Source organism: Coregonus lavaretus (assembly GCF_964263955.1).
Source record: "Coregonus lavaretus genome assembly, chromosome: 28".
NCBI classification, from domain to species: domain Eukaryota; kingdom Metazoa; phylum Chordata; class Actinopteri; order Salmoniformes; family Salmonidae; genus Coregonus; species Coregonus lavaretus.
In genome coordinates this window covers 24,582,100-24,607,801 of record NC_140015.1, presented here as the reverse complement: position 1 = coordinate 24,607,801, position 25,702 = coordinate 24,582,100, and the positions used below count along the sequence as shown (strand labels likewise).

The 25,702-nt window shown below is 44.5% G+C and overlaps 1 protein-coding gene across 12 annotated transcripts in view; it reads left to right on the top strand.

The window, feature by feature from the left end:
• The window catches only part of LOC311104237 (mediator of RNA polymerase II transcription subunit 25-like), a gene marked incomplete at its 5' end in the record, with an annotated part of 57,968 nt that extends 44,372 nt beyond the window's left edge, over positions 1 to 13,596 (top strand). For 2 of the 12 annotated variants that reach the window (XM_084145988.1, XM_084145987.1), the window contains 19 exons: positions 710 to 839; positions 924 to 969; positions 1,078 to 1,202; positions 1,303 to 1,401; positions 1,508 to 1,628; positions 1,760 to 1,916; positions 2,027 to 2,154; positions 2,274 to 2,349; positions 2,644 to 2,918; positions 3,032 to 3,130; positions 4,175 to 4,260; positions 4,384 to 4,441; positions 4,532 to 4,639; positions 5,044 to 5,217; positions 9,375 to 9,488; positions 9,673 to 9,744; positions 11,951 to 12,121; positions 12,351 to 12,471; positions 13,030 to 13,596. In XM_084145988.1, the coding sequence (XP_084002114.1) occupies positions 715 to 839; positions 924 to 969; positions 1,078 to 1,202; positions 1,303 to 1,401; positions 1,508 to 1,628; positions 1,760 to 1,916; positions 2,027 to 2,154; positions 2,274 to 2,349; positions 2,644 to 2,918; positions 3,032 to 3,130; positions 4,175 to 4,260; positions 4,384 to 4,441; positions 4,532 to 4,639; positions 5,044 to 5,217; positions 9,375 to 9,488; positions 9,673 to 9,744; positions 11,951 to 12,121; positions 12,351 to 12,471; positions 13,030 to 13,136 (2,262 nt within the window). In that variant the 3' untranslated portion in view covers positions 13,137 to 13,596. Of the gene's footprint in view, positions 1 to 693; positions 840 to 923; positions 970 to 1,077; positions 1,203 to 1,302; positions 1,402 to 1,507; positions 1,629 to 1,759; positions 1,917 to 2,026; positions 2,155 to 2,273; positions 2,350 to 2,643; positions 2,919 to 3,031; positions 3,131 to 4,174; positions 4,261 to 4,383; positions 4,442 to 4,531; positions 4,640 to 5,043; positions 5,218 to 9,374; positions 9,489 to 9,672; positions 9,745 to 11,950; positions 12,122 to 12,350; positions 12,472 to 13,029 lie in introns of those variants that run through there. The other 10 variants (XM_084145991.1, XM_084145990.1, XM_084145989.1 and 7 more) reach the window with 10 other exon arrangements.
• Positions 13,597 to 25,702: the final 12,106 nt, after the last annotated feature.

Genomic DNA, 25,702 nt, shown 5'->3' with positions numbered 1-25,702 from the left:
GGCTAGCATTGGCTTGTGGCTAAGTTACCTCGCTAATGCTATAATGTCTGCATGCCTACGATTAATGGGATTTCTACTTCGCTTACTAAATATTTTATATTACTGTCTATTAAAATGTTTGATATGTTAACTACATTAACGTTAGCTGGATAACTGTATACAGTGAATGTAAGAGTTGCTGGTCATTGACGTACAAAAGTTAGCGGCTGCTAAGCTAACGTTAGCTAAGTGGTTAGCTGACTGGGGTGTATTCATTAAGCCGATTCTACCGTTTACTCCAGACGTAATGAATACACCCCTGACTTTAGGATGCTTTGACAGAGCATAATCAGTAGCCATTAGTAACGTTATACGTTTAGGATTATTTGTAGTTGTCCAGCTAAAAACTACCAAGGAGTGTAGCTAGCTAGCTACTTATGGTAATCTTCTGCCTAACGCACTATGCCTGATTTGGTTATTTCTCAATATGGACAACTCATTCTGGACTGATGGACAACTTTTATCAAGATCCAGTGTTCATGCAAGGTATTGTTAGATAGTCAGCTATCATAACGTAAACCTAGGTAACATATCACAGTATGTTATGCATACCTGTCACAACAAGTAATCACAGGGAGAGCAACAGTGTGTACAGGCTTTTGTTACGGCCCAGCAACTGATTCAACTAATAAACTTTTTTCTCCCTCTGAATCCATGGTGGTGGGTTCAGCCCTCATGGACATGCCCATTAAACCTGGCGCCAATCAAGTGGCAGACGTGGTGTTCGTCATCGAAGGAACTGCAAACCTTGGCCCCTATTTTGAATCCCTCAGAAAATATTACATACTACCTGCAATCGAGTAAGTGGACTTCAAATGTACATTTTGCTTCATTGGGTATGTACTATATCGAGTCCTGACTTGGTCCCTGTCCTATCATCACAGGTACTTCAATGGAGGTCCTCCGGCAGAGACAGACTTTGGAGGAGATGTGAGTCTTAATTCAACTTTGTTTTCTCCTTCCGGTTATTACTATTTATTTACTCTTTATTTAAGAAGATACAGTATGAGATCAACAATGCCAATTCTCTTCTCTCAGTATGGAGGCACACAGTATGGTCTTGTGGTGTTCAACACAGTGGACTGTGCTCCTGAATCCTACGTCCAGTGTCACGCACCAACCAGCTCAGCCTTTGAGTTTGTCTCATGGATCGACAGCATCCAGTAAGACAAATGTTTTTCTTTGTCATGCCAATTAGAATGACGTGTTTAGGTTCGTTATTATTAATCTTCCTTGACCAATGTGTAACTTTGTCTCTGTCAGGTTCATGGGAGGAGGAGCAGAGAGCTGTAGTCTAATCGCAGAGGGACTGTCTGTGGCTTTGCAGCTCTTTGACGACTTCAAAAAGATGAGGGAGCAAATGTGAGTTATCTTTTATGACTAGACACACACACACACACACACACACACACACACACACACACACACACACACACACTAACATATGTCTCTTGTTTCTGTTAATCAGAGGTCAGACACACAAAGTATGTGTGTTGCTGTGTAACTCTCCGCCATACCTGCTCCCTGCCGTGGAGAGTGTCAGCTACACGGGCTGCACCGCAGACAATCTGGTAAAGATCATCAGAGACGTAAGTGAACATAGCACCTCTATCAGATAGCCTGTATAGACAAACCGCTGGGCCATTTTGGGGAATGATCTGACTTGTGTACTTATTAATGGCTGCTGATAACTCATAATAACCTTGTGCCTCTTCCTCAGAGAGGGATTCATTTTTCTGTGGTGTCGCCACGGAAACTGCCAGCTTTACGGGCACTGTTCGACAGGGCGTCGCCAGTCGGGGGACCAGTCGACCCCCACCCAGACTACAGCCAAGACCCCTTCCACATGATCCTGGTCAGGGGTATCTCACTTCCTGGTGAGGAGCAGCACCAGAAATACTCTGCTGATTCATACACATCAGGATTGACAGAGAACAGATTGATACAAGTCAGTATCCATCTAATTCTAAAATGTTTCTTTCTCCAGTGTCGTCAGGGGGAGGATCGGGCCCTCTCAAACCAGTCCTGCCCCCTCAACCCCTGCCTGTCAGTCAGCCTCCTCTTGGTCCCGCCTCGCAGGCTCCTCCACCAATAAGCACGGCCCATCCATATCAGGTACTGAAGATATGTTTTCACTTGGCAGCTTTTATCAGCCCATACAGCATGTATACCATTGGATTGACAGGGTCTTAGCTGACACAGTGTTCTCTCTCCCTCTCTTGCTGCCCTGTCAGCCCCCACCTTCCCTTAACGCGGCCCAGGCAGCTGCACAGATGGCTGTAGAGGCAGCCAACAACCAGAAGAGTCGCTGTGAGTACCAATAGCCTGCATTTTTCTATCCTGGTTGAATATCGGCCCAGTTTGATTGTCAGTCTATTACAAGGGTGTTCAACTCTTACCCTACGAGGTCCGGAGCCTGCTGTTTTTCTGTTCTACCTGATAATTAAATGCACCCACCTGGTGTCCCAGGTCAAAATCAGTCCCTGATTAGAGTGTTAGAATGGGGGAAGAAAAACCCAGTGGAACTGGCTTCTAGGTCCAGAGTTGGATATGAGGGGTCTATTATGTCTGTTACCTTGTCTTTTTTTGGCATCCCCCATCCAGTCCCAGGCCTGGTCAATCCTGGTCCCCCATTCAGCGGTCAGTCAACTCTTCCATCTGTAGCAGGAGTAAAGTTGGCTCCCTCCAGTCAGCCCAGCCTATCCACAGTCACCACAGTTTCTACACCCATGTTGTCTCAGCAACAAGCCCCTCCCCCGCAGCAGCAACAAGTCCAGCCGCCAGGACAACCACAGCCCAATCAGCAGCAGCCGGTGCCCCCTCAGCAGCAGCAGCCCACGGCCAATCAGCAGACGCCCCCATCCTCACAGCCTGGCATGGTGAGGCCTGTCAATGTTGCATCATCATCCCACAATACTCCACATCAATATTCAACTTCTCTGCCTCCAGTCAAGTTGTCTTTCTCTCCCTTTCTCTCTTTCTCTTCTGATAGCCTGGTGTGTCTGCAGCCCAGGCGAATCCGATTGGGGGGCAGCAGCAAGGCGTAGCCAATAAGATTGTAGCATGGAGTGGGGTACTGGAGTGGCAAGAGGTGAGGGAAACTAGAACTTGGTGTAAACATGCTGCTGAAGAGGTCTATACATCTTCTATTTGTGTGTTCAAGTCATCCTCTGGCTTTGTAAGGAAATGTTATAACAAGGTCTGCAACAAAGCTATGCTTGGAACTGATTGAATGAACTGTCATTGATTGGGATGTGATTAATCATACTATACCTTTGTAATTCATTTCACCTCCGGTCAAAGTGATTGCATTACTTGACATGGTTGAACCTGTTTTAGGGGAACATGCATTTTAATTATCTAAAATACTAATCAACTCTGGAAATGTTTGTGTTTCCAAGCCATTTGAAAACCTGACTTGATCAATAATCAATAAGTATTGACTGATTTAGACTTCTTCTGTGATACCTGTTGGCCATGAAGCCCTATCACACAACAATGGGCAGCAAGCCTACACACTGTAACCAACACACAGTTAGACAATGGAGCGTCACCACAAAATCACCAAACACATAGACAATAGACATAGTATTGCCACAGGTCACTAAAGTGCATCTGAACTCACGTATCAATAGATGGAGCATTCAGGTTAGATTTGTATGTCTTGTTATGTTCAGGTCAGGATATTGCTGGATCCATATCTTAGTCTCCCCTAATTCACAAGAGTCCTCCCAAATACTGTACAGTACACATATAAAGAACCTATACATCTGGTCTTTAATCCCAACACAATGCAGTAGCAATGGTCAACAGGGACTCCAGCAGAGCTGAACAATCTGGGATTGATTAACTATTGATCCACTATGGATCCCCTGAAGATGAACGCTGCTGCTTATTTTCCCGTAGGATCGGCACCATCGATCCTCTTCACAATGTTCCACTGGCAGCACTATTTGGCATGTTGTGTCATTTCTAACATGGAGGTTTTTAATCAAACGGTGTCCCTGGGTGTAGGACCGAAGCCCCCTGGTCACTCTGTATGCTAACTTCCAAACCTCTCCTTCCATTTCTCCAAACATTCCTCTACTCCATCCCTACCTCCCCCCCCCCACCCTCTCTCCATCCATCACTTCAGAAGCCCAAAGCCTCGTCTATGGATTCCAATACCAAACTCACGCGCTCCCTGCCCTGCCAGGTGCAAGTCAACCAAGGAGAGAACCTGTGAGTGTTTCACTGCAACTATCTTTGATATCATGCCAGTGTCAGCTGCACTGATTGGTCATTGTATGTATTGCTATATGTATGGAGAGTTCTGATTGGTTTGTTCCCTGTTCTTCATGACAGAAATGCAGACCAGTGGCCACAGAAGCTCATCATGCAATTGATCCCACAACAGCTACTGGTGACAGAACCCTCTCTGCGTGTGTGTTCAGAAATTACTCGATGACATTGAGAGTACAGACTTCTAAATAAATTATTTCTCCCTCTCTAGACAACACTTGGTCCACTCTTCAGAAACTCTCGAATGGTTCAGTTTCTCTTCACCAACAAAGATGTGGAGTCACTAAAAGGTCTTTATCGTATCATGGCCAATGGATTTGTAAGTACAGCTCTTCTGCTTCACATTCTCTATTTTTCCTGCCATCTGTCCCAATCCTTTTCCATGTTAATGTTCAGTACAGTGGAGTCTCAACAATAGACATCAGCAGTTCCCTCCATTGTGCACTAGATGGACTAGGCAGATATAAATAGGCTACAGTTACACTCTGAAAACACTAGAGGGGGCACCATGTTGCTCATCATTTAGTAAACAGCTACAGAGATTTTCAACACCGTCGGGCGTCATAGAAAAACTGCATGCAACCTGTGAGATTTACCCAGGTCTGATTGAATCCAGGTCAGGTTGACTGGTTTTGTATCACATGAACTATGACGAGGGCTGTGACAGCCAGACAGACAGACAGTGCTGACCTCTGACCTATGTCCGTCGCCCTCTGGCTGCAGGCGGGGTGCGTCCACTTCCCCCACAGCGCCCCCTGTGAGGTGCGGGTGCTCATGCTGCTCTACTCCTCCAAGAAGAGGATTTTCATGGGCCTCATCCCCAACGACCAGAGCGGCTTCGTCAACGGCATCCGACAGGTCATCACCAACCACAAACAGGTCCAGCAGCACCGCTCGGTGAGTTAGGAGGGAATAAAGGGATTAAACCTGGAGAAAAGGGGGTAGTATTCGCGCTAGTGACTGGAGCTATACTAGGCCAGCACAGTGGAAGGGCTTCCCAAGAGCAGTCTTGGGCCAATGAGGTGGTCAATTGCTGAAAATGGTTTCCAGTTTGAGAGCACCACCCCTTGTCGTGTAAGGAATATCATGTACATGTCTGGTTTGATCTCAATTACAGCAAACACAATTCTAACAACCCTTAGGATAGAGTGTTGTCTATCTGTTTGAAATGAAACAGTGTTTTCCTTCAGGTAAACATTTAGCGTGCTGATTTTTTGTGACAGAGAAACGGAATGCCTCAGTTACAAATCCAACCTACCTGTGGTCTACATGACTTCATTATATCCTCACAGCCTTTCTGCTCCCATTATAGTTGATGCCGCCTGTCTACTCATGCTGCTACTTTTATGTGAAAAACATGTTAGACCGTGTGTAGTTACAGACGACAGAGACATTAAATTATGATGAAGACGGTTTTTTTTGCCTTGTGTCCCATTACATATTCAAAGCTGCATCGCTAATGGAGACTTGCTATGGCAATCTCAACACAATTAAAATTTCAATTATTTGATCGTTTGGGGTATTTCTTTTTCCAGACGCGGCTCTGGAATAGTGTTACTGGTGATTAGATATGATTTTATAACCGTGAAAGACCAAATAGAATATTTTCCCAGAACCATACAGATGACTTGATGTTACAGGTCCAATGCAACTGTTTTTATCTCAATATCAAATCATTTCTGGGTAACAATGAAGTACCTTACTGTAATTGTATTCAATTATAATTATGGATGGGGGTTTGAGATAATGTCACTATTCGAATAGTATCATGAGTTTTTGTCAGATATCTGGATATTCTAAATACATGTGGGTTTTAAACTTTAACCTGAGCACTGCTGCCTGAGGGAGAGAGGCTGGCGCTCTATTGCTGCAGCTGCGGAGCAGGCGGGGTATGTGAGATGGGAGCGAGCAGACGGAGGGAATGAGAGAGACACAGTAGCCACTAGCCACAGCCAAGACTAGCTAACTTGTAGCATCCACAATGTTATTTATCATCCCATATAACGGTGCCTGTCTTGACTGGAGTAGCCTAGAGAAGCTAGCTCGATTAGCTAGCCAGCTATAGTTAGCTAGGCTAATTGAGGCTACATGCTGCGCTTTCTCCCCAACCCCATTCAGATAAAACAATGACCTACCTGTTGGTTGCTTGTTGTAGCCTACCCCTTCTCATTTCAGGAACTTTTAATTACTTAATTTTATTCCATCTTGCATTGTATTAGTAAACTCTCACTCCACTTGCTTCTCATTGAGCCTCTGTTCTGCTTTGATTGGCCAACATAAACAACAAGCTACACACATGAAGGTTACGTCATAAAAACTACATTGTAAAGTTTTTTTTATTAAAAACGATATAGAAAATGTATTTGAATAAATGATTTGAAATGTCACATGCATAATATAATTTAGAAAAGGCTTTTTCAGTGTTAAAATAGGCATATATATTTTTTTTTTGCTAAAATGAGTACTCACAAGTATTTGAATACAAACGTCCATGCACATCCCTAGTTAAAATGGTCAAAAATAAACAAAAATACCTTCTTAGCAAAGAGCATTTTCTTAAGCTGTCTGGGAGTGGTCTGAGTGGGGAGGGGAAAACTGAAAACTAGCTGTTATTGGCAGAGAGGTTTGGAACTCTCTCTCTTATTGGTCTATTAACTAATTTACCGCCTGGGCAGGCCAAAACTCCATCACACCAAAACAGGCTAATATTTCAGATGATCTTTTCAAACAGCTCTTACACTAAAAGAGCATTATCATAATTTTCACAATTTCATAATATTATTCCAACCTCAGTGTGTAAAACACAGGAAAATGACGCTTTGACTGCACTGGGCCTTTAATGTGTGCTCTGGGTGTTTTTAGGCAGGCTGCTGGGTTTAATAGGAAGTCCACAGGGAAGAGAGAGGAGAAAATAGAGGAGAGGAGATGGACAGCTTTTATCCTCTTAGAGACTACAGATCCTAGATCAGGGGTGTCAAACTAATTTTCCCCACGGGCCACATTCGGTCTTCACCGAGGTCTGGAGGGCCGCACTTCAAATGGGTTATTTCCTCGCCGTTAAAATTTGCAAAAATAGTCCTCCATCCATCACTTTTGGAATTTTCTATGCTCCCTGACTGTCTAGCTTTCGTTTCGATGACTGTTAGCAAACTGGACAGAGTGAAGAGACACTTCAATTATAATTTCTACAGTTGCGATTTGGTTTTAGTCATTTCAATGTCGATTGAGATTGGTTTTCCCCTGAAAAAAACACGCTGGCCTTGAGTTTGACACATGTCGTAGATGGTGGTGTTGTCTCATCCAGTGCCAGGATTAGACAGGTTAGGATAGGCAGGAATTCCATTATAAGAGATATACTGTACATACAGTGGGGAGAAGAAGTATTTGATACACTGCCGATTTTGCAGGTTTTCCTACTTACAAAGCATGTAGAGGTCTGTAATTTTTATCATAGGTACACTTCAACTGTGAGAGAAGGAATCTAAAACAAAAATCCGGAAAATCACATTGTATGATTTTTAAGTAATTAATTTGCATTTTATTGCATGACATACGTATTTGATCACCTACCAACCAGTAAGAATTCCGGCTCTCACAGACCTGTTAGCTTTTCTTTAAGAACCCCTCCTGTTCTCCACTCATTACCTGTATTAACTGCACCTGTTTGAACTCGTTACCTGTATAAAAGACACCTGTCCACATACTCAATCAAACAGACTCCAACCTCTCCACAATGGCCAAGACCAGAGAGCTGTGTAAGGACATCAGGGATCAAATTGTAGACCTGCACAAGGCTGGGATAGGCTACAGGACAATAGGCAAGCAGCTTGGTGAGAAGGCAACAACTGTTGGCGCAATTATTAGAAAATGGAAGAAGTTCAAGATGACGGTCAATCACCCTCGGTCTGGGGCTCCATGCAAGATCTCACCTCGTGGGGCATCAATGATCATGAGGAAGGTGAGGGATCAGCCCAGAACTACACGGCAGGACCTGGTCAATGACCTGAAGAGAGCTGGGACCACAGTCTCAAAGAAAACCATTAGTAACACACTACGCCGTCATGGATTAAAATCCTGCAGCGCACGCAAGGTCCCCCTGCTCAAGCCAGCGCATGTCCAGGCCCGTCTGAAGTTTGCCAATGACCATCTGGATGATCCAGAGGAGGAATGGGAGAAGGTCATGTGGTCTGATGAGACAAAAATATAGCTTTTTGGTCTAAACTCCACTCGCCGTGTTTGGAGGAAAAAGAAGGATGAGTACAACCCCAAGAACACCATCCCAACCGTGAAGCATGGAGGTGGAAACATCATTCTTTGGGGATGCTTTTCTGCAAAGGGGACAGGACGACTGCACCGTATTGAGGGGAGGATGGATGGGGCCATGTATCGCGAGATCTTGGCCAACAACCTCCTTCCCTCAGTAAGAGCATTGAAGATGGGTCGTGGCTGGGTCTTCCAGCATGACAACGACCCAAAACACACAGCCAGGGCAACTAAGGAGTGGCTCCATAAGAAGCATCTCAAGGTCCTGGAGTGGCCTAGCCAGTCTCCAGACCTGAACCCAATAGAAAATCTTTGGAGCGAGCTGAAAGTCTGTATTGCCCAGCGACAGCCCCGAAACCTGAAGGATCTGGAGAAGGTCTGTATGAAGGAGTCGGCCAAAATCCCTGCTGCAGTGTGTGCAAACCTGGTCAAGACCTACAGGAAACGTATGATCTCTGTAATTGCAAACAAATGTTTCTGTACCAAATATTAAGTTCTGCTTTTCTGATGTATCAAATACTTATGTCATGCAATAAAATGCAAATTAATTACTTAAAAATCATACAATGTGATTTTCTGGATTTTTGTTTTAGATTCCGTCTCTCACAGTTGAAGTGTACCTATGATAAAAATGACAGACCTCTACATGCTTTGTAAGTAGGAAAACCTGCAAAATCGGCAGTGTATCAAATACTTGTTCTCCCCACTGTATGTGTCACAGTTAATAGGGATGTTGGTTACACATGTAAACATTACACTAGAAAAGTAACGTTGTTGGTTCTCTTCTCCAGTTGGGTTCAGGAGGGCCGATGCCAGGGCCGCCTGGCCAGGTTCAACCCAATCAGAACTTCCTCAACCGGCCGCAGGGGCCCATCCCTGTCTCCCATGGCAACGTGCAGCAGCAGGTACTGTGATTAATCCTGTAGTGTCTCAGCTTGTGCACTCCTCCTCTCCCTTCTCCCCTCACATGCTCCTCCTGTCTACATCTCCTGTTTCTATTGTCTCGCAATGACTGCATGTCCCGCAATGACTTTCCTCTCCTTCTGCACCTCCTCTTCCTCCTCTTCTCTCTCTCTCTCCTCTGTTCAGTCTGTGGTGGTGGGCATGCCCTCTGTTAGTCAGGTCACTCTGATGGAGGAACAGCAGAGACAGGCCAACCTGGTGAGACTCACACACATATACACAAAAACTCTCACCCAAAATACACAAAAAAATGCACTGAAATTTACGAGGCACAAACTCTCACTGTGGTCGTTTAGGCACCAGCCTGGTTGGTGAGCAGCTCCTCTCCACCATGTGTTGGCTACTCTCTCACACTGTCTAAATTGGTGCTCACTTCTACCAATGTAGCCTGCCCAGCATGTTCTGGGTTCAGAGAGTTACATTGTTACATTCGGCCTGTGTCTCTTTTTAAAATGAACCCGGTACACCGTTCCAATGAATCATATGTACAGTGCCTTCAGAAAGTATTCATACCCTTTGGCTTATTTCACATTGTGTTGTTACAGCCTGAATTCAAAATGGATTAAATATACTTTTTTTCTCACCCATCTACACACAATACCCCATAATGACAAAGTGAAAACATGTTTAGAAATGTTTGCAAATTTATTGAAAATGAAATACAGAAATATCTCATTAACCTAAGTATTCACACCCCTGAGTGAATACTTTGTAGAAGCACCTTTGGCAGCGATTACAGCTGTGAGTCTTTCTGGGTAAGTCTCTAAAAGTTTTGCACACCTGGATTGTACTATATTTGCCCATTATTATTCTTAAAATTCTTTAAGCTCTGTCAAGTTGATTGTTGTTCATTGCTAGACAGCCATTTTCAAGTCTTGCCATAGATTTTCAAGCCAATTTAAGTAAAATTGTAACTAGTGTCGTCTTGGTAAGCAACTCCAGTGTAAATGTGGTCTTGTTTTAGGTAATTGCCCTGCTGAAAGATGAATTCCTCTCCCAGTATCTGTTGGAAAGCAGACAACCAGGTTGTCCTTTAGGATTTTGATTGTGGTTATAGCTGTATTCCATTTATTTTTATCCCAAAAAAACTCCCTAGTCCTTGACGATGACAAGCATACCTATAACATGATGCAGCCACCACCATGCTTGAAAATATGAAGAGTGGTACTCAGTCATGTGTTGTGTTGGATTTGCCCCAAACATAACGTTTTAAGTGCCTTGTTGCAAACAGGATGTATGTTTTGAAATATATTCTGTACAGCAGGGTTCCCCAACTGCCGGTGATTTTATTTGGCCCCCCAAGTGTTCTGACCCCCGTACCCCACCCAAAGTATTTGTATTGTTTTATTGTTGGACATAAAAGACTGTAAAAACACCAGCAAATCAGCTCCAAGGGATTTTAATTTTGGAAATCTGTTCCAAGGTATTCCCATGTATAATAGAGAGATATATGTGATTGTGTATGAATTTAAGCAAGGTTTGAAATGATTATATTTAGTTAAATATATCTGTTTGGGCTTCTTGCGGTCAATTTGCAGTCTACAAATTATTTGTTATTATGTTCCGGCCCCCTGACCATCCGCTCAAGAATAAATCGGTCTGAATCTAGTTGATGATCCCTGCTGTACAGGCTTCCATTCTCCTATCACAGCCATCAAACTCTGTAACTGTTTTAAAATCACCATTGGCCTCATGGTGAAATCCCTGAGCAGTTTCCTTCCTCTCCGGCAACTGAGTTAGGAAGGACGCCTGTATCTTTGTAATGACTGGGTGTATTGATACACCATCCAAAGCCGAATTAATATATTCACCATGCTCAAAAGGATATTCAGCTTCTGTTTTATTTTTATTTTTGACATATCTACTTATCGTTGCCTATCTCTGCGAGGCATTGAAAAGCCTCCCTGGTCTTTGTTGTTGAATCTGTGCTCGAAATTCACTACTCGATTGAGGGACCTTACAGATAATTGTACTGTATGTGTGGGGTACAGAGATGGTCTAGTCATTCATAAATCATGTTAAACACTATTATTGCACACAGAGTGAGTCCATGCAACCTATGTGATTTGTTAAGCACAGTTTTACTCCTGAACTTATTTAGGCTTGCCATAATAAAGGGGTTGAATACTTATTGACTCAAGTCTTTTCAGCTTTGAATGTATTAATTTCTACAATATTATACAAACAAAATTACACTTTGACATTATGGGTTATTGTGTGTAGATCAGTGACACAAAATCTAAATGTAATCAATTTTAAATTCAGGCTGTAACACAACAAAATGTGGAAAAAGTAAAGGGGTGTGAATACTTTTTGAAGGCTCTGTATTTAAAGTCTCACTACTTAGTCCTCTTATCTCCCCAACCGTCTTCTAAACCTCTTTGACTTTCTGCTTCTCTTCCAGATGACGATGAGAGCAGCCAGCGCAGCTAATCAGCAGCCGCCCGTCACCGGCGCTCCGCCCAACCAGGTCACTCAGGGTGGACAGGCCCCGCCCCAGGGTGCCATGCTCCGCCTTCCAAACCCAGGAGCCAATCCGCAGCTGCGCAGTCTACTCCTCAGCCAACAGCAGCCAGTAAGAACACAACAGTTAACTCTACCAGTCTTGACCATTATTCATGAAATACATTTGTTGTTGTAGTGCATTCACTTGTAGCCAGGGCTAGACCCCTACTGCACACTCTAGAAATGCTTCTAAATATGTAATACTTGTCTCTATTGGTTTATGGTACAGGATATAAGAATGAAGGTCCTAACTACTGTATGATTGATGGTAACCTAGGTGTTGTGTTCCTGTCTCTCAGCAGGGTGGTGTTGGTCACATGCAGGGCATGATGCCTCACCAGGGGCTGGGAGGGCAGCTGGTCCACCCTACTCCAGGAGCGGGCACCCAAATGCAGGCCCAGTGGAGACAGCCCCTGGCAGGTTAGCTACAGCCGTGGACCCCTTCACTCAAATCAAACACTGTAAAGACAGTTTGGAGCTAGACATCAGTGCAAGGATTGGCATTAGAATGCAGTCTGTCATTAGGAAACAATTGTTTCCTATTGATAGACCTTTTGTGTGTAAACTGCTAAATTCAAAAGGGAGGGTGATTGAACATATCTCTCCCATCAGTGCCTATGGTTATCAAACTGAGACTCGGCTATATGGCGTTGACACAAGCAGCGGGATGAATTGAGGATGTTGCAGATTAAGGTGATGCACTTGCACAGAGTATCTGCGTATGTGCACGGTGCCCTTCAGTTTGCTGCAACCTGATCACTGCGGGACCAAAACAGCGGAGCAGTTTAGACTCGCACTTCACATTCTTGGTTTTTGCTGAAGTCTGCTCGATAACGCTGTTTACTTCATGCGTCGCTGACTCTACCTGTAACTCAACAGTAGTTAGTCTATAGTTTATTACCACAGTGTTTATGATAATGTCATCAATGCACATGTTGCTGTCCCAGGTTAACTCTCTCCTCTCTCTCCCCCTCTCAGGTCAGATGATGATGGCTGCTGGTCAGAGGGGCCCTGGAGCCCAACCCCCCGGGATGCCCCAGGTGTCCTCCGTCATGGAGGATGAGATTCTCATGGACCTTATTTGAGTTTGCACCCAAAAAGACTACATCCCCCAGCAGCCAGCATTTTCAGTTTCATCATGGGGGCAGACTGGGAGATGTAGTTTTCCTAGTTTCTACTCTGGCTTTGTTTTCTATTTTTTCCTTTTATATCAAAAGAGCAGACAACAGCAGGGTGAATCAGGAGTTTGTACTGTAGAGCTATTGGAGATGATGAGGGGAGGACATGCAAGCACACACTCTCATGCATATGCAAACACAGACACACACACCCTGTCACACACCTAATGAAGCCAACCCAATGGGAGGACAGTGTTCATTACACTGTTGTGTGCTTGTATGGAAACCTGTTTCACATTCATTTAATTGTTTTATATGAAATTTCTTTTTTTATTGAGGTTAAACTTTTTCTGAAGTTGTTTTTTTGAGCTATAGATGACGTTGTTTTATTGAGATGAAATAAAGATGAATTTTGTCAAGGAGCCAACTGATGTGTAGAGTCCTTTTTTAAAGTGAGTATACACATAGATCCGGGCTCTCCAACCCTGTTCCTGGAGAGATACTGTCCTGTAGGCTTTCACTATAGCCCTAATCTAGCGCACCTGATTCTAATAATTAGCTGGAGCAAAAACCTGCAAGACGGTAGCTCTCCAGGAACAGGGTTGGAGAGCCCTGACGTAGATTGATCTGTACCTGACTGCCTGTTAGCCAACTCTTTCTGACAGTAGTCTATCTGAATGTGTGTTTATTAACACTACAGCAGTTTACCTTTACAGTGTGTGAGAATGACTAAAATAGACAGACCGATATATAGTTTGAAGTGTGTTTCTGCCAAATGGTGTCACAGTGTTAATTCTAACTACTCCAATATGTTGTGGAACCATACCGAGGCCTCCTGTGCCAAGTAGTTATACCAGATGGCGTCGCCTGGCCATGTTTTCCCTGGCATAATGCACAATCAGGCTGACCGCATGCGCACATGGCAGTGTACACATATGTGCCCAAAATGAGCTTCACACTGCTAAAAACAACATAACAACACATTGCAGACACTCGCGTAACTCTCAACTCATCCATTTAATATTGTTGGCATTAAATCCTGTAGTATGTACCATACACAGACACCTGTACTAACCGCACACAGTCCAGTGAGTTGTATACACATGCTGATAAACAAAACATTATGTACACTGGAACCTTATTATCCTGCAGACCAACACATTGTTAGCCCTGTGCAGATGCACAGACAGGAAGTGATGTCAGTCCCTGTCACCAGGTAGATGGAGATGGTTGCTTAGATACCATGACACTGGGTTCTTGTTTCTAAGATATTTCCTCCACCTCTCCCTCACATGTACTCACACAAACAGAAAGACAGAGACACTGACTAGTTCCCCAGTGGCTGGCGTTCATCTCTCATTTGGACCCCTCCTTCCATCACTGGACGACATGACATTCTCCCTCTCTCTCTCTCTCCCTTTCTCTTCTCTGTCTTTCTAATGGGCTGAGTTAATCTCTCTGTATTTCGACATCACTGTGTATGCTTTAATGCCAGCTACACGTCTTTGAAATGTTGCTTTTACCATATGAGCAGGGAAGTAGCAGAATAGTATGCATGACACTAGAAGTAGATTATGTTGATTTTGTTGTGATATATACTGAGTTGATAGAGCAGATGTTGTGACCTAGCTCTTTTGCCTATGTTATTGAATGAGACTGTTGACACTGTTCCTCTAGCTGTGGTCTGTCCGTCCTGGTTGTCAAGGGGACAGAGGGCCATTGTGTGAGCCTGGGTGTTTATAGGGCCTGGAGATGGAGTTTATTGGCCTGGTGGCAGAAGTATTCTTGGGCCTGATGGGGTTTATGGGTCTGGGGGCAGAGTTTGTTTTATGGCATGCTAGAGGAGGTGTTCACAAGGCCTGCTGGTGGAGGAGAGGAGGAGTATTATCAGGCCTAGCGGTGAGTGGATGTGTTTTTAGTGCCTTCTGGTACAGCTACATTTAGCCTGGAGAGGGGATCATTTCATGCCTTAAATTGGATTGGTGTTTACTCTTTAGGGCCTGGTGGTCGAGGTACACTGGGCCTGGTGGACGAGGTACACTGGGCCTGGTGGACGAGGTACACTGGGTCTGGTGGTTGAGGTACACTGGGCCTGGTGGTCGAGGTACACTGGGCCTGGTGGTGGAGGCCAATGCAGCCTAATGGATGTGGGGTGCCAGATGGTGTTGTTTGTGATGGAGGAGATGCAGGCTTGGTTAACTCTGTGTCAGAGTGCAGCTCCTCTTTCTCTACCAAGCGCAACACAGTGTAGTCAGAGGCCTCCAGATGCTGCAGAGAGTTCAGCTCTGAGATACTGAGAAGGGAAATGCAGAAACAACAGAAGAAGAGAAACAGGGTGCCTCCCGCACGGCCGGTGTGTCTGGCTCACTTCATACCCTACAGTCTCCATGCTGCTGAGACCCAGCAGAGTGCTAACGTAGCACAGCTCCCAGCTAACGCAGTTAACGCTAACAGAGACTTAACTCACAAACACAGCAACATCCACACCACAGCAGCCATGAGATCTGAACATTACCCAGGGCACAGGGAGCTACAGCAGCCAAGCACATCTCAATGTGCTAACACAGCACAACACGGAGAGGAACAGGAACATGAACCCAGTGTAGCAGGACAGAGCATTAACCAAAACGCAGAGCCGCAGATACTAGATTGCAAGTGCTCTACCTTCATATGAACTGCATTAATTCTCCCAGTGGCTCCCATCTCTATTCATTTAACGGCTTGTGGTGTCCACTCAATCAGTCACTTATAGGCTGCCCTGACGGCCAGAACAGAACCCAGCACCGGAGGGAGGGAGGGGGGGGGGTTCACTCCAGATCACACAGCCTGAGAAGACACTGCGGTACAGGGACACAAACAGGGAGAGAGAGAGAGAGAGAGACTGTATATATACATAATATGACATTTGAAATGTCTTTATTCTTTTGAAACTTCTGGGTGTAATGTTTACTGTTAATATTTATTGTTTATTTCACTTTTGTTTACTATCTACTTCACTTGCTTTGGCAATGTTAACACACGTTTCCCATGCCAATAAAGCCCTTAAATTGAATTTGAAATTGAAATTGAATTGAATTGAATTGAATTGAGAGAGAGAGAGAGAGAGAGAGAGAGAGAGGGAAGGAGGGGTGGATGTGTGTGTGGCTCTTTTAAATAATCAGGGTGGAGAGATGAAGAGATTGGAGGTGAAAAGAGAGCGGTCTATATCAAGGGTGAAAGAGATTGAGAGGTTCAAAGTGGAGAAAGAACAGTCAATATCAAGAGGCAGTGATAGGGAGAGATCCAGGCAGACAGACAACAGCACTGTGTGAGAGAGAGGAGAAGAGAGGGAGAGAAGGAGGGGGGGATGTGGTGTGTGTGAGTTAGAGAGAGGGAGGGATATCCACTGCACTGTTGTGTGACTGGAAATTTAATAGAGAAAGGGATGGAGGGAGGCATGCAGGGGAGGAGGAGGAGGGGAAAAGGAGGAGGGGAGAGCTAGGGAGAGTGATGCAATGCAAAAGCGCTGCACATTGGTATGGAATTCCAGGGGACTTCTATAGGCTGTGAACAATGGCACACCATTGTTAGGGGACAGGGAGGAGAGTAAGAGAGCTAATCGTATAGATGTGATGTCAGTGGAGTGAGTGGTCTATTGTGTACTGCAGCGAGTGGGACTGGTGGGGTAAACGGAAGAGAGACGGTGGGGGGTAAGGGGGTGGGGGGGGCAGCGTAGGCCATGTACATAATGGGGGCATTGAGTGGGCACCATTCCAAACACAGACCTTAGAGGGAGCCCCAATCACATGTAACGTACTAACTTTCATGAAATTGTCCGTTACTCACATGGAATGAAAAGGAAGGTATAGGGAGATAGGACACCACAATGATGGAGATGCAGGCTGCCTTCACACAAACAGAAGTTCTGAGTGTGTGTGTGTGTGTGTGTGTGTGTGTGTGTGTGTGTGTGTGTGTGTGTGTGTGTGTGTGCGTGTGCGTGTGTGTGTGCGCGTGCGTGTGTGTGTGTGTGTGTGTGTGTGTGTGAGAGAGAGAGAGAGAGAGAGAGAGAGAGAGAGAGACTGGGAGAGGAGTGGCTGTGAGAAAGACTGTTTCACCATGTCTGAATATAGAATGTTATCAATTCACCATTAATCGTCCATCTGATTATCCCCTGCCCCCCCCCCTTCTCTTTCTCTCTCTCTATTGCACAGACGCAGTCTCTCATTGCAATGACCTCTCCCTCCTCTCTCAATCCCACAATCGCTGTCTCCCACTGACACGCCCCCTCCCATCCCTGAGTATCACAATATTGATCTCACATTTGAGAGAAATTATACTAAATGGAGAGGACACAGACCCGCACTGAAAGATTCATAGCAATAAGTGAACGTGCACGCTCGGGGGTGGGGCTATAGGTACTGTATGTGCTTGATCGTTGCCAGGGGAACCTGTCAGAGCCAAACAGCAGAGAATGTTCCCTAATAAAAGCACACATGCATCTCTACCCCCCCCCCCCCCCCCCCCTCACTCACACACTCTCTCTATCCCTCTCTTTTACGCTCTCTCACACACACACTCACACTCTACCTCTCTCTATATATATCCCTCTCTCTCTATCCCTCTATCCCTCTCTCGCTCTATCCCTCTCTCTCTCCCTCTCCCTCGCTCTCTCCCTCTCTCTCCCTCTCCATCCCCTTCTCTCTCATCCTCTCCCACTCTCTTTCTCTCTCTACCAACTCAACTTCAAACCCTGAGTATAACCTATAGAGTAACAACTAAAAAACACAAAGATGCACATTTATCTTCATCAGCTTTCTGTCAGGATTACATGTATTTCACTGGAGGCTGCTTAGGGGAGGACGGCTCATAATAATGGCTGGAATAGAGTCAATGGAATGGTTTCAACCACATGGAAACCACATCTTTGATGTGTTTGATACCATTCCATTGACTCCATTCCAGCCATTATTATGAGCCATCCTCCCCTCAGCAGCCTCCACTGTTTGTATTTACATCAGCACACGCTTTTCGATCTAGCAACATAAAGTCCGTTTAGGGAGATCGTCCATTATACCCAGTGAAGCAGTGGGAATATGTGTCTTGCATGATCTGCTATTTGTGACGTGACAAATGTGTTTTGTTCACCTTCACATACCTGTACCATAAAGCTTGGATAATAAGCCCGCCTTTTCAAATACTCAATTCGGAGTGTGGCTTTCATTTGCGCAACAACTTTGGGATGAATCATTATATTGATTGATATAGTTACCCCAACTTTGAGGAAGTAAACTATTCAGTAGAATAACAAAACGTGTTCAGGACGCTGTTGGTGTATGAATCTATGTAGCAATAGTCATTGCGTCCTCGTTGCATCGTAATGAGAGGAGTGGGATGTGCATCACCAACGCGCAATAGGGACAATAGTAAACACCTACTTGTCGGATACAGGGAATGCCAAGGAACATCTACACAACAGAGGTGCAGTACTTAATTGTATAACATAATAAGAAAGACTAGCCTACATATCGAATAAAGTTATGTAAGTTAGTAATCGTGCTGCCTGGCCTGCCTCTGAGACAAGGGCAAAGAATCCTATTCAACCAGACTGTCTCAATCAACGGGAAAAGGTGCATTTGTTGTTGTTGTTTGTTGGAAATTCTCATCCCTTCCAGCCGTGCGCAAGTGTTTATTAGTGGCCTACGCATGCCTGGAGAAACAGACATGTTTCATTTAGATGTCGCTATTCGTATTTAAACGAAATAGTCTACTAGGCCTATGTTTCGTCATGATTTTTCCATCACCCTCTTTCGGTGGTTGTATTTTTCCATCTGGTCATGTAGGATGAACTGGCTCTGTTTACTTAGGTCGGGAAAACACAGCACTATGGTACAAGCGCCGCAAAAGGGTGAACCAATTTGAGAGAGAGAGAGAGAGAGAGTGAGAGAGAGTGAGAGAGAGAGAGAGAGGGCGGGTTGGAGAGAGAGAGAGAGAAAGGACGATAGTGAGAGAGGGGAGAGAAGACGCTGACTATAGGCTACGCCTCTGCAGTTTAAGGAATATATTAAAGGGAAAGGTAAGATTCATTAAATGGTATCAGAGTATAAGGGACGTTATTCGTGTGTCGCATGTTAAACAAATCCAGTTGTTTGTCTTTGGATTCAAAGATTTCTTTCATAAAGCATCGTTGTGGTATGACCAGCCTATTATTTATCTGCTGAATAGTTTTCGCTGTTCCATGATATTTAATTTGCGGGTGTCGTTTGCGAATTAATGCGGTGGTATCTGTATTTGTGTGTTTGCGTGCGTTTGTGCGCAAGTTCGTCTGTGCGTGCAAGCAGCGACGCGCATCAATGTAAACTGATAAATGTTAAGGCTATTGCTTTAATAAGGACCGCGTTTCGGAATTGATAGGACAGAATATCAACCATGTTTCTGGAAAGAAACAAGCGGATAGCCTACATTATCGTCCTGAAATGTGAGGGTTTTCGGCGCCTTAATCCATTAATTGTGGCGAGACGATACATTTAATTTGTTGACAGTGCTTACGAATGAAACAGGAAAGTCAAGTGATTCGTGTACTTCATACTTCATTCATAACAAGACGTGCGTGCGTCTCGTTAAATTACCTGTTTGTGACATTGGTGTCATGTCTTTGGCAATTAGCATTGATAAAGTCGCTCTGGATAAGAGCGTCTGCTAAATGACTAAAATGTAAATGTAAATGTATAAAAATGGATAAATGCAAAGGGAAGTAGCCTAAATAAATGTTATAATTATTGCCTATAATTATAATCATTGTATAGCTATGGCTCGTATTTCACAGTTCTGCTTAGTAGCCTAATGCGTGGCTTATTAAATATTTCCTATTCAATAGGCCTATAGTTCTGAGAAAAAGTTATTAGGCTATACCAACTGGGCGTCAATTCCATGTTGGTTTCATTGAAATGACGTGAAAACCACGTTGAGTCAACCAGTGTGTGCACAGTGGATACTATTAAGCCACATTATTTGCGGTCATCTGTTTCCTGTGGTTATTCTCTCTTGAGAATGATTAGTGTCCCTTAATAGTGTGAATAATGCGGAAGCACCGTGCGCGGCACATGACCGAAGCATGCAGGTTAAGCCACTATAAATGTGGCCCACAGATGAGACCCTCTGGCTGAGAACAAGGAGCAGATAGATTAGGGCTGATAAATGAAGATCTACCACCTCTATCTGCAACACAACGATACGGTTACGAGCGGATTGAAATGCTAATATGTAGCAGTGTGTTTCGGGTGGGCAGTCTGGCAGAATGAGATTGCTGCCTGGCACGGCAGTCAGTGTGCACGGTTTGATTTCGTGAGTTTATGATAGGGGCTAAGTTATTAATGGGGCGTTAGAGGGCAAAGTTAGATTGAGGGTGAAGTGTGTTGTGCGATGGGTAGTAAGGCTAGAAGGGGGGAGAGGAGAGTGCTTTAAAAGAGGACCTTCAAGCACTGGTCCTGGGCCAGTTCTGCCTCTCAGCTGGTTGTGGATGGCTGAAGTTGTAATTCATCTCCAAGCTGATTTTGGAGCAGTGCTCAGAGGCATTTCTGTTTGATATATGACTGGGGCAAAGCTGCCATTCTGAGAATAAAACGTTATTTAATTGTGAATTTGTGGAGTTGGATTTAAGGCTTAAAGAGATGAAATAGAGAGCAATTGACAGAAAAAGTTAATAGACCAATACACAACTTTAGAGATAATATTTTCCCCAGGAGACAAAGTAGTGAGCAAAATGAACACTGGTTAAAATAGCTGATTTTTAAAGCATTTTCTACGTGTCTGACTTTATACTCATCTCTGGTTCATTCAATCATCTAAACCTCATCCACCGCTGGTCTTAAACATAGACCCAGTCCCATAAACCAGTCTCACTGCTGTTACATCTGTGGAGGCAGTGGAAATTGTATTCATTAAACATTGGCACCATGTCAGATTTGATGCTTGTTAGTACCTACCACTGCTTCACTCTCAATTGCTCAGTGAACGACTGTGATGTATGCCATTATAACTACAAGCCTCAGCGCTTATTCTTAACCATTTTGCTTAGAACTACAGATGTAAAAATCTAAGACGACGTTACGTTTTTAATGTTTCCTTTATAGCGGTGTTTAAAGTGCTCAGATCAAACGGTGCCTGCTAGTACATGTGAGGTGGAGCTGTGTGAGTAATCAAAGTGCACATCCCTCTCCTCTCCACTCGCAGGACCAGTACAAGTCACAGTGGCCCTGGATGGAGGAGAAGAATGTCACTTTAAATATCACATTACAGACAAGGCCTTTTAGCCAAGGGCAGGGTTTTAAAAAGATCAAGACATCTCGTAGCTGTAAAGACAACGATAAATCTAGCTCTTGAAACACATGCAAATGGTTCTTTCCCTTCCTTCATTCCTTCCCTCCCTCCCATCCCTCCACCAAAGATATTCCCTAAAAATGTCCTTGAGATGAATTGAAACAAATTAAAACCAGACTGGGTCAAAAGGTGACCAATAGCAAGCGGAAGACAGTCAGAGGAAGACAATTATTTATTAAGCATTGTCCTCTATGTATTGAAGGGCTTAGATGTAATTTCCCCAGGCTTCATGCTCCAAGCAAATCCAGAAACCTGCTACACTGAATTAGTAAAGGCCTTGGAACTGTTAGGGATCTGTCATGTAGCTGTGGCCCAGGCTGCCCCAGAATCCTTTTCAGACTTGATGGTGCACAGCCATGGCACCTCTTCACCTAATATGCGTGTTATTAAAATTAAACAATGTCATGATTCACAAGGAAAGGTTAATTCAGATTACTTAATAGCGGGCAAGTGGAATATTTTATTCAAGCCATAGTTGGCCAGCTGTAGGACATCCAATGAATTTGAACTCTTACCCCATTCACCCAAACTGAGTTGTTGTTAAGGAGCACTGCTTGGAATTGACATCATTTTTGCTCTGTCCCAGTTAGCTAGCTTTTAATATAGATCTCACTAGATTAAATATAGTGCCCACTAGATTTTAATATAGAGCTTGCTAGATTTTAATATAGAGCTCAGCTAGATTTTAATATAGAGCTCTCAAGATTTTAATATACAGATTGCTAGATTTTAATATAGAGCTCATCTAGATTTTAATATAGAGCTCACTAGATTTTAATACAGAGCTCACTAAATTTTAATATAGAGCTTGCTAGATTTTAATATAGAGCTCGCTACATTTACATTTACATTTACGTCATTTAGCAGACGCTCTTATCCAGAGCGACTTACAAATTGGATATAGCTCGCTAGATTTTATTCATACAGTAATGAATAAAGGAACATCATTGTGTTAGCAAGCCCACAGAATCCACACAAGCCTCTGGTTGGCTGTTTGCCTCAGAAAGAGAAGAGCGGACAGGTCAACTATGCCCAGTCTGCAGGCTAATTTGAACTGTTAAACAGTTCATTTTAACACATTTGCAAACATGCCCTATAAAACCAAGCCGAGAGTCATAATTTTGTTGTTGTCACAAATTAAGTGTGGGATGGGTGATCTCAGTCATTTGAGAAATCAGGCCAGCCTGCACTTTAATTTCAGAGTCACATCACTGCATAACTGATGAGGCAGATGAAAACAAGCAAACAGGAACAGGGGAGATTACACCTGCACACCTGGCCAAGAGCAAAGCTGTCTGGGACTGGGAGATAATGCCTTACCCTCTCTAGGCTCTCGGCACCTGAATCAAGTGCTTTCAGACTTGAGCACTGTCAATCTGCACAGCCCTGTTCACCATTTTGGAGTGTTACGTTAGAGAGAAAATACCACAGTAAAACTTGTCTTTTACTGTATAAATGTGGGTGTGGGTGGGTGTGTGTGAAAGAGAGAGAGACTTGACTTTTTGAAAGAGAACAAGATGGGGATATAGATGAGACTGGCACTATTCTAAAAAGGGCAAGAAGTTGGCTGATCTCTATATAGGCTGGGATTGTCATTGATTGATAGCAGCCCAACTTGCTGGTGTCGACAGGATGGAAGTTGAAGTTGACTGCTAGCATGCTTGAGAGACTTGCTGATCAGCTATGATAGGCTGAATTTGTGGGAACAACCTCGGGCTGTCCCTGAATAATGCAGTGTGATTAACCACATGGCATTACAGCCTCTGTTATCATGTCACACATATCAGCGTTTGTCCCCACATTTGCCTATACATTGTCCCCACATGTGCCTATACATTGTCCCCACATGTGCCTATACATTGTCCCCACATGTGCCTATACATTGTCCCCACATGTGCCTATACATTGTCCACACGTGCCTATACATTGTCCCCACATGTGCCTATATATTGTCCCCACATGTGCCTATACATTGTCCCCACATGTGCCTATACATTGTCCCCACATGTGCCTATACATTGTCCCCACATGTGCCTATACATTGTCCCCACATGTGCCTATATATTGTCCCCACATGTGCCTATACATTGTCCCCACATGTGCCTATACATTGTCCTAACCACAGGAGGGAAGGACAAAGATCTAGGTTTCCTTTTGCATGATCTGGCATCACTTAAATCTCAATAACCAGGGTCTGGATATTGGATGAGCACTGACTGACCCATTCTCAGCAGAGCTGCTAAACCGCCTGCCACTGATGGCAGAGCAGATATAATTAGCTGTGATTGGTTTGATTGAGTGTCCAGCTCAGGCCTGGGTGTCGGCCCTTCTGGGGCAATGATGACTGTCCGGGCATTAATTATTGAATAATAGTTGGGAGAATGGCAATGGTTAATGATATCAAATGAATACCATAATCCATTGAATTGACATCATTAGAAATAGTGGAATTTCCCCTGGGGGGGATGTGCTCATCGTGTCTATGTCTCTTACAGCAGGGGAGTCTGGGTAGGGACTGGGAGCCATAGATAGGTTTCCTTCATGTGTTAATGAAAGGTACCATGGGAGTGAGAGTGGTCGGCTCTACTGGACTGCTTTGTAGGGACAGCTGGGTAGGCACTATAAGGTTCGACCATGTGTTAGTAAAGCCGGTCGCATAATGGAACGCGATCATGCTGCTGGAAGCGGTAGGGTTACGGTTGGATCGTGTTATTAAAAATTGGTTGGGTAATAAAAGTGGTCAGTTTTACACGGTTCGGTCGTATATTGGCTAAACTGGCTGGGTGATGGTGGTTGGGTGGGGAACTTTGGTTAGATCATGTGTTAGTTAATGTGGTGGGGTAATGAACACGGTCAGGCTTTCAGTAACCTCTCTGCTTTGGAGGCATGGCAGCTTGGCTGCATCAAGGCACAATATCTTGAGGGAGTTTGTTTCGGGTCAGTGGCAGCATAAGAGCTCAATACAGCCATGCAGAGTCAGACAAACTGAGGCTGGGGGCTTTTCCTCTGTCTGCTTCACTGGCTATGTGTGATCAGAGAGCACTACAGTTAGCGCCTGCCTGCCTCCGAGGATGCTGATGATGATGTTGATTATGTTTATTACAGTGTAATGGTGATGGTGTTGATGATAATGGTAGTAATGCAGCAACTAGACTTTGCCATGATCTTGCCATGATTATGATGACCACAAAGCATCATGGGGCGGCAGGTAGCCTAGAGTTTAAGAGCATTGGGCCAGTAACCGAAAGGTCGCTGGTTCAAATCCCTGAGCCGACTATTTGAAAAATCTGTTGATGTGCTCTTGAGCAAGGCACTTAACTCTAATTGCTCCTGTAAGTCGCTCTGGATAAGAGCATCTGCTAAACAACTAAAATGTAAATAAGCATCCTGCTGAATCACCATAGGTAGATCATTACCAAATTGTATTTTTGGTTGACTGTTTGGTTCAGAATGGTGATGTCACAGGGAGAATGTGACAGTGGGGGAGAGCAGTTCTAGTCCTTAGTGACTCCTAGTAGAGTTCTCTGAAGATCAGAGAGAAGCAGGCAGGCAGCAGTTAGTGACGTCATACATTATTACTGCGATAAATCGCAGATTCTGCCCTATGGTTAGGAAGGATGATTATTCTGAGTGCCATGGTGAACAACACGCAAGCCTTTATTATTTTGTTTCTCCTCTTCTCAGGGGTCTGCTGGCTGGGGTTATACGGAGAGTGTTGACTCAGTTGTACTCATTTATGTATATGTTTTGCCACTCTTGCATTTTTTTCTCTCCTAGTTTTTAACTGGGTGCAGCAGCACCAGTGAGTGAGAGCCCCAGCCCCAGCCCCAGCCCCAGCCCCAGCCCCAGCCCCAGCCCCCAGGCCAGCCCCAGCCCCCAGGCCAGCCCCAGCCCCAGCCCCAGCCCCAGCCCCAGCCCCCAGGCCAGGCCCCAGTCCTCAGTGTGGAGTGATGGAGCTGCCCCGTGTTGGGAACTGCAGAGCCAGGCGACGAACAACCCTGCTGCTGATGTGACGGAGACACGCAAGATGGTGAGTGAGCAGGTTACTATGGCAACCCAAGTCTCTGCGTGAGCGCTTCCATTTTGCACAGCGTGGGAGAGAGGGGTGGAGAGAGACCGTGGAGAGGGGAATGGAGTAGAAACCAGCGGAGGAGAGAGTAGAGGAGAGGTGTGGAAAG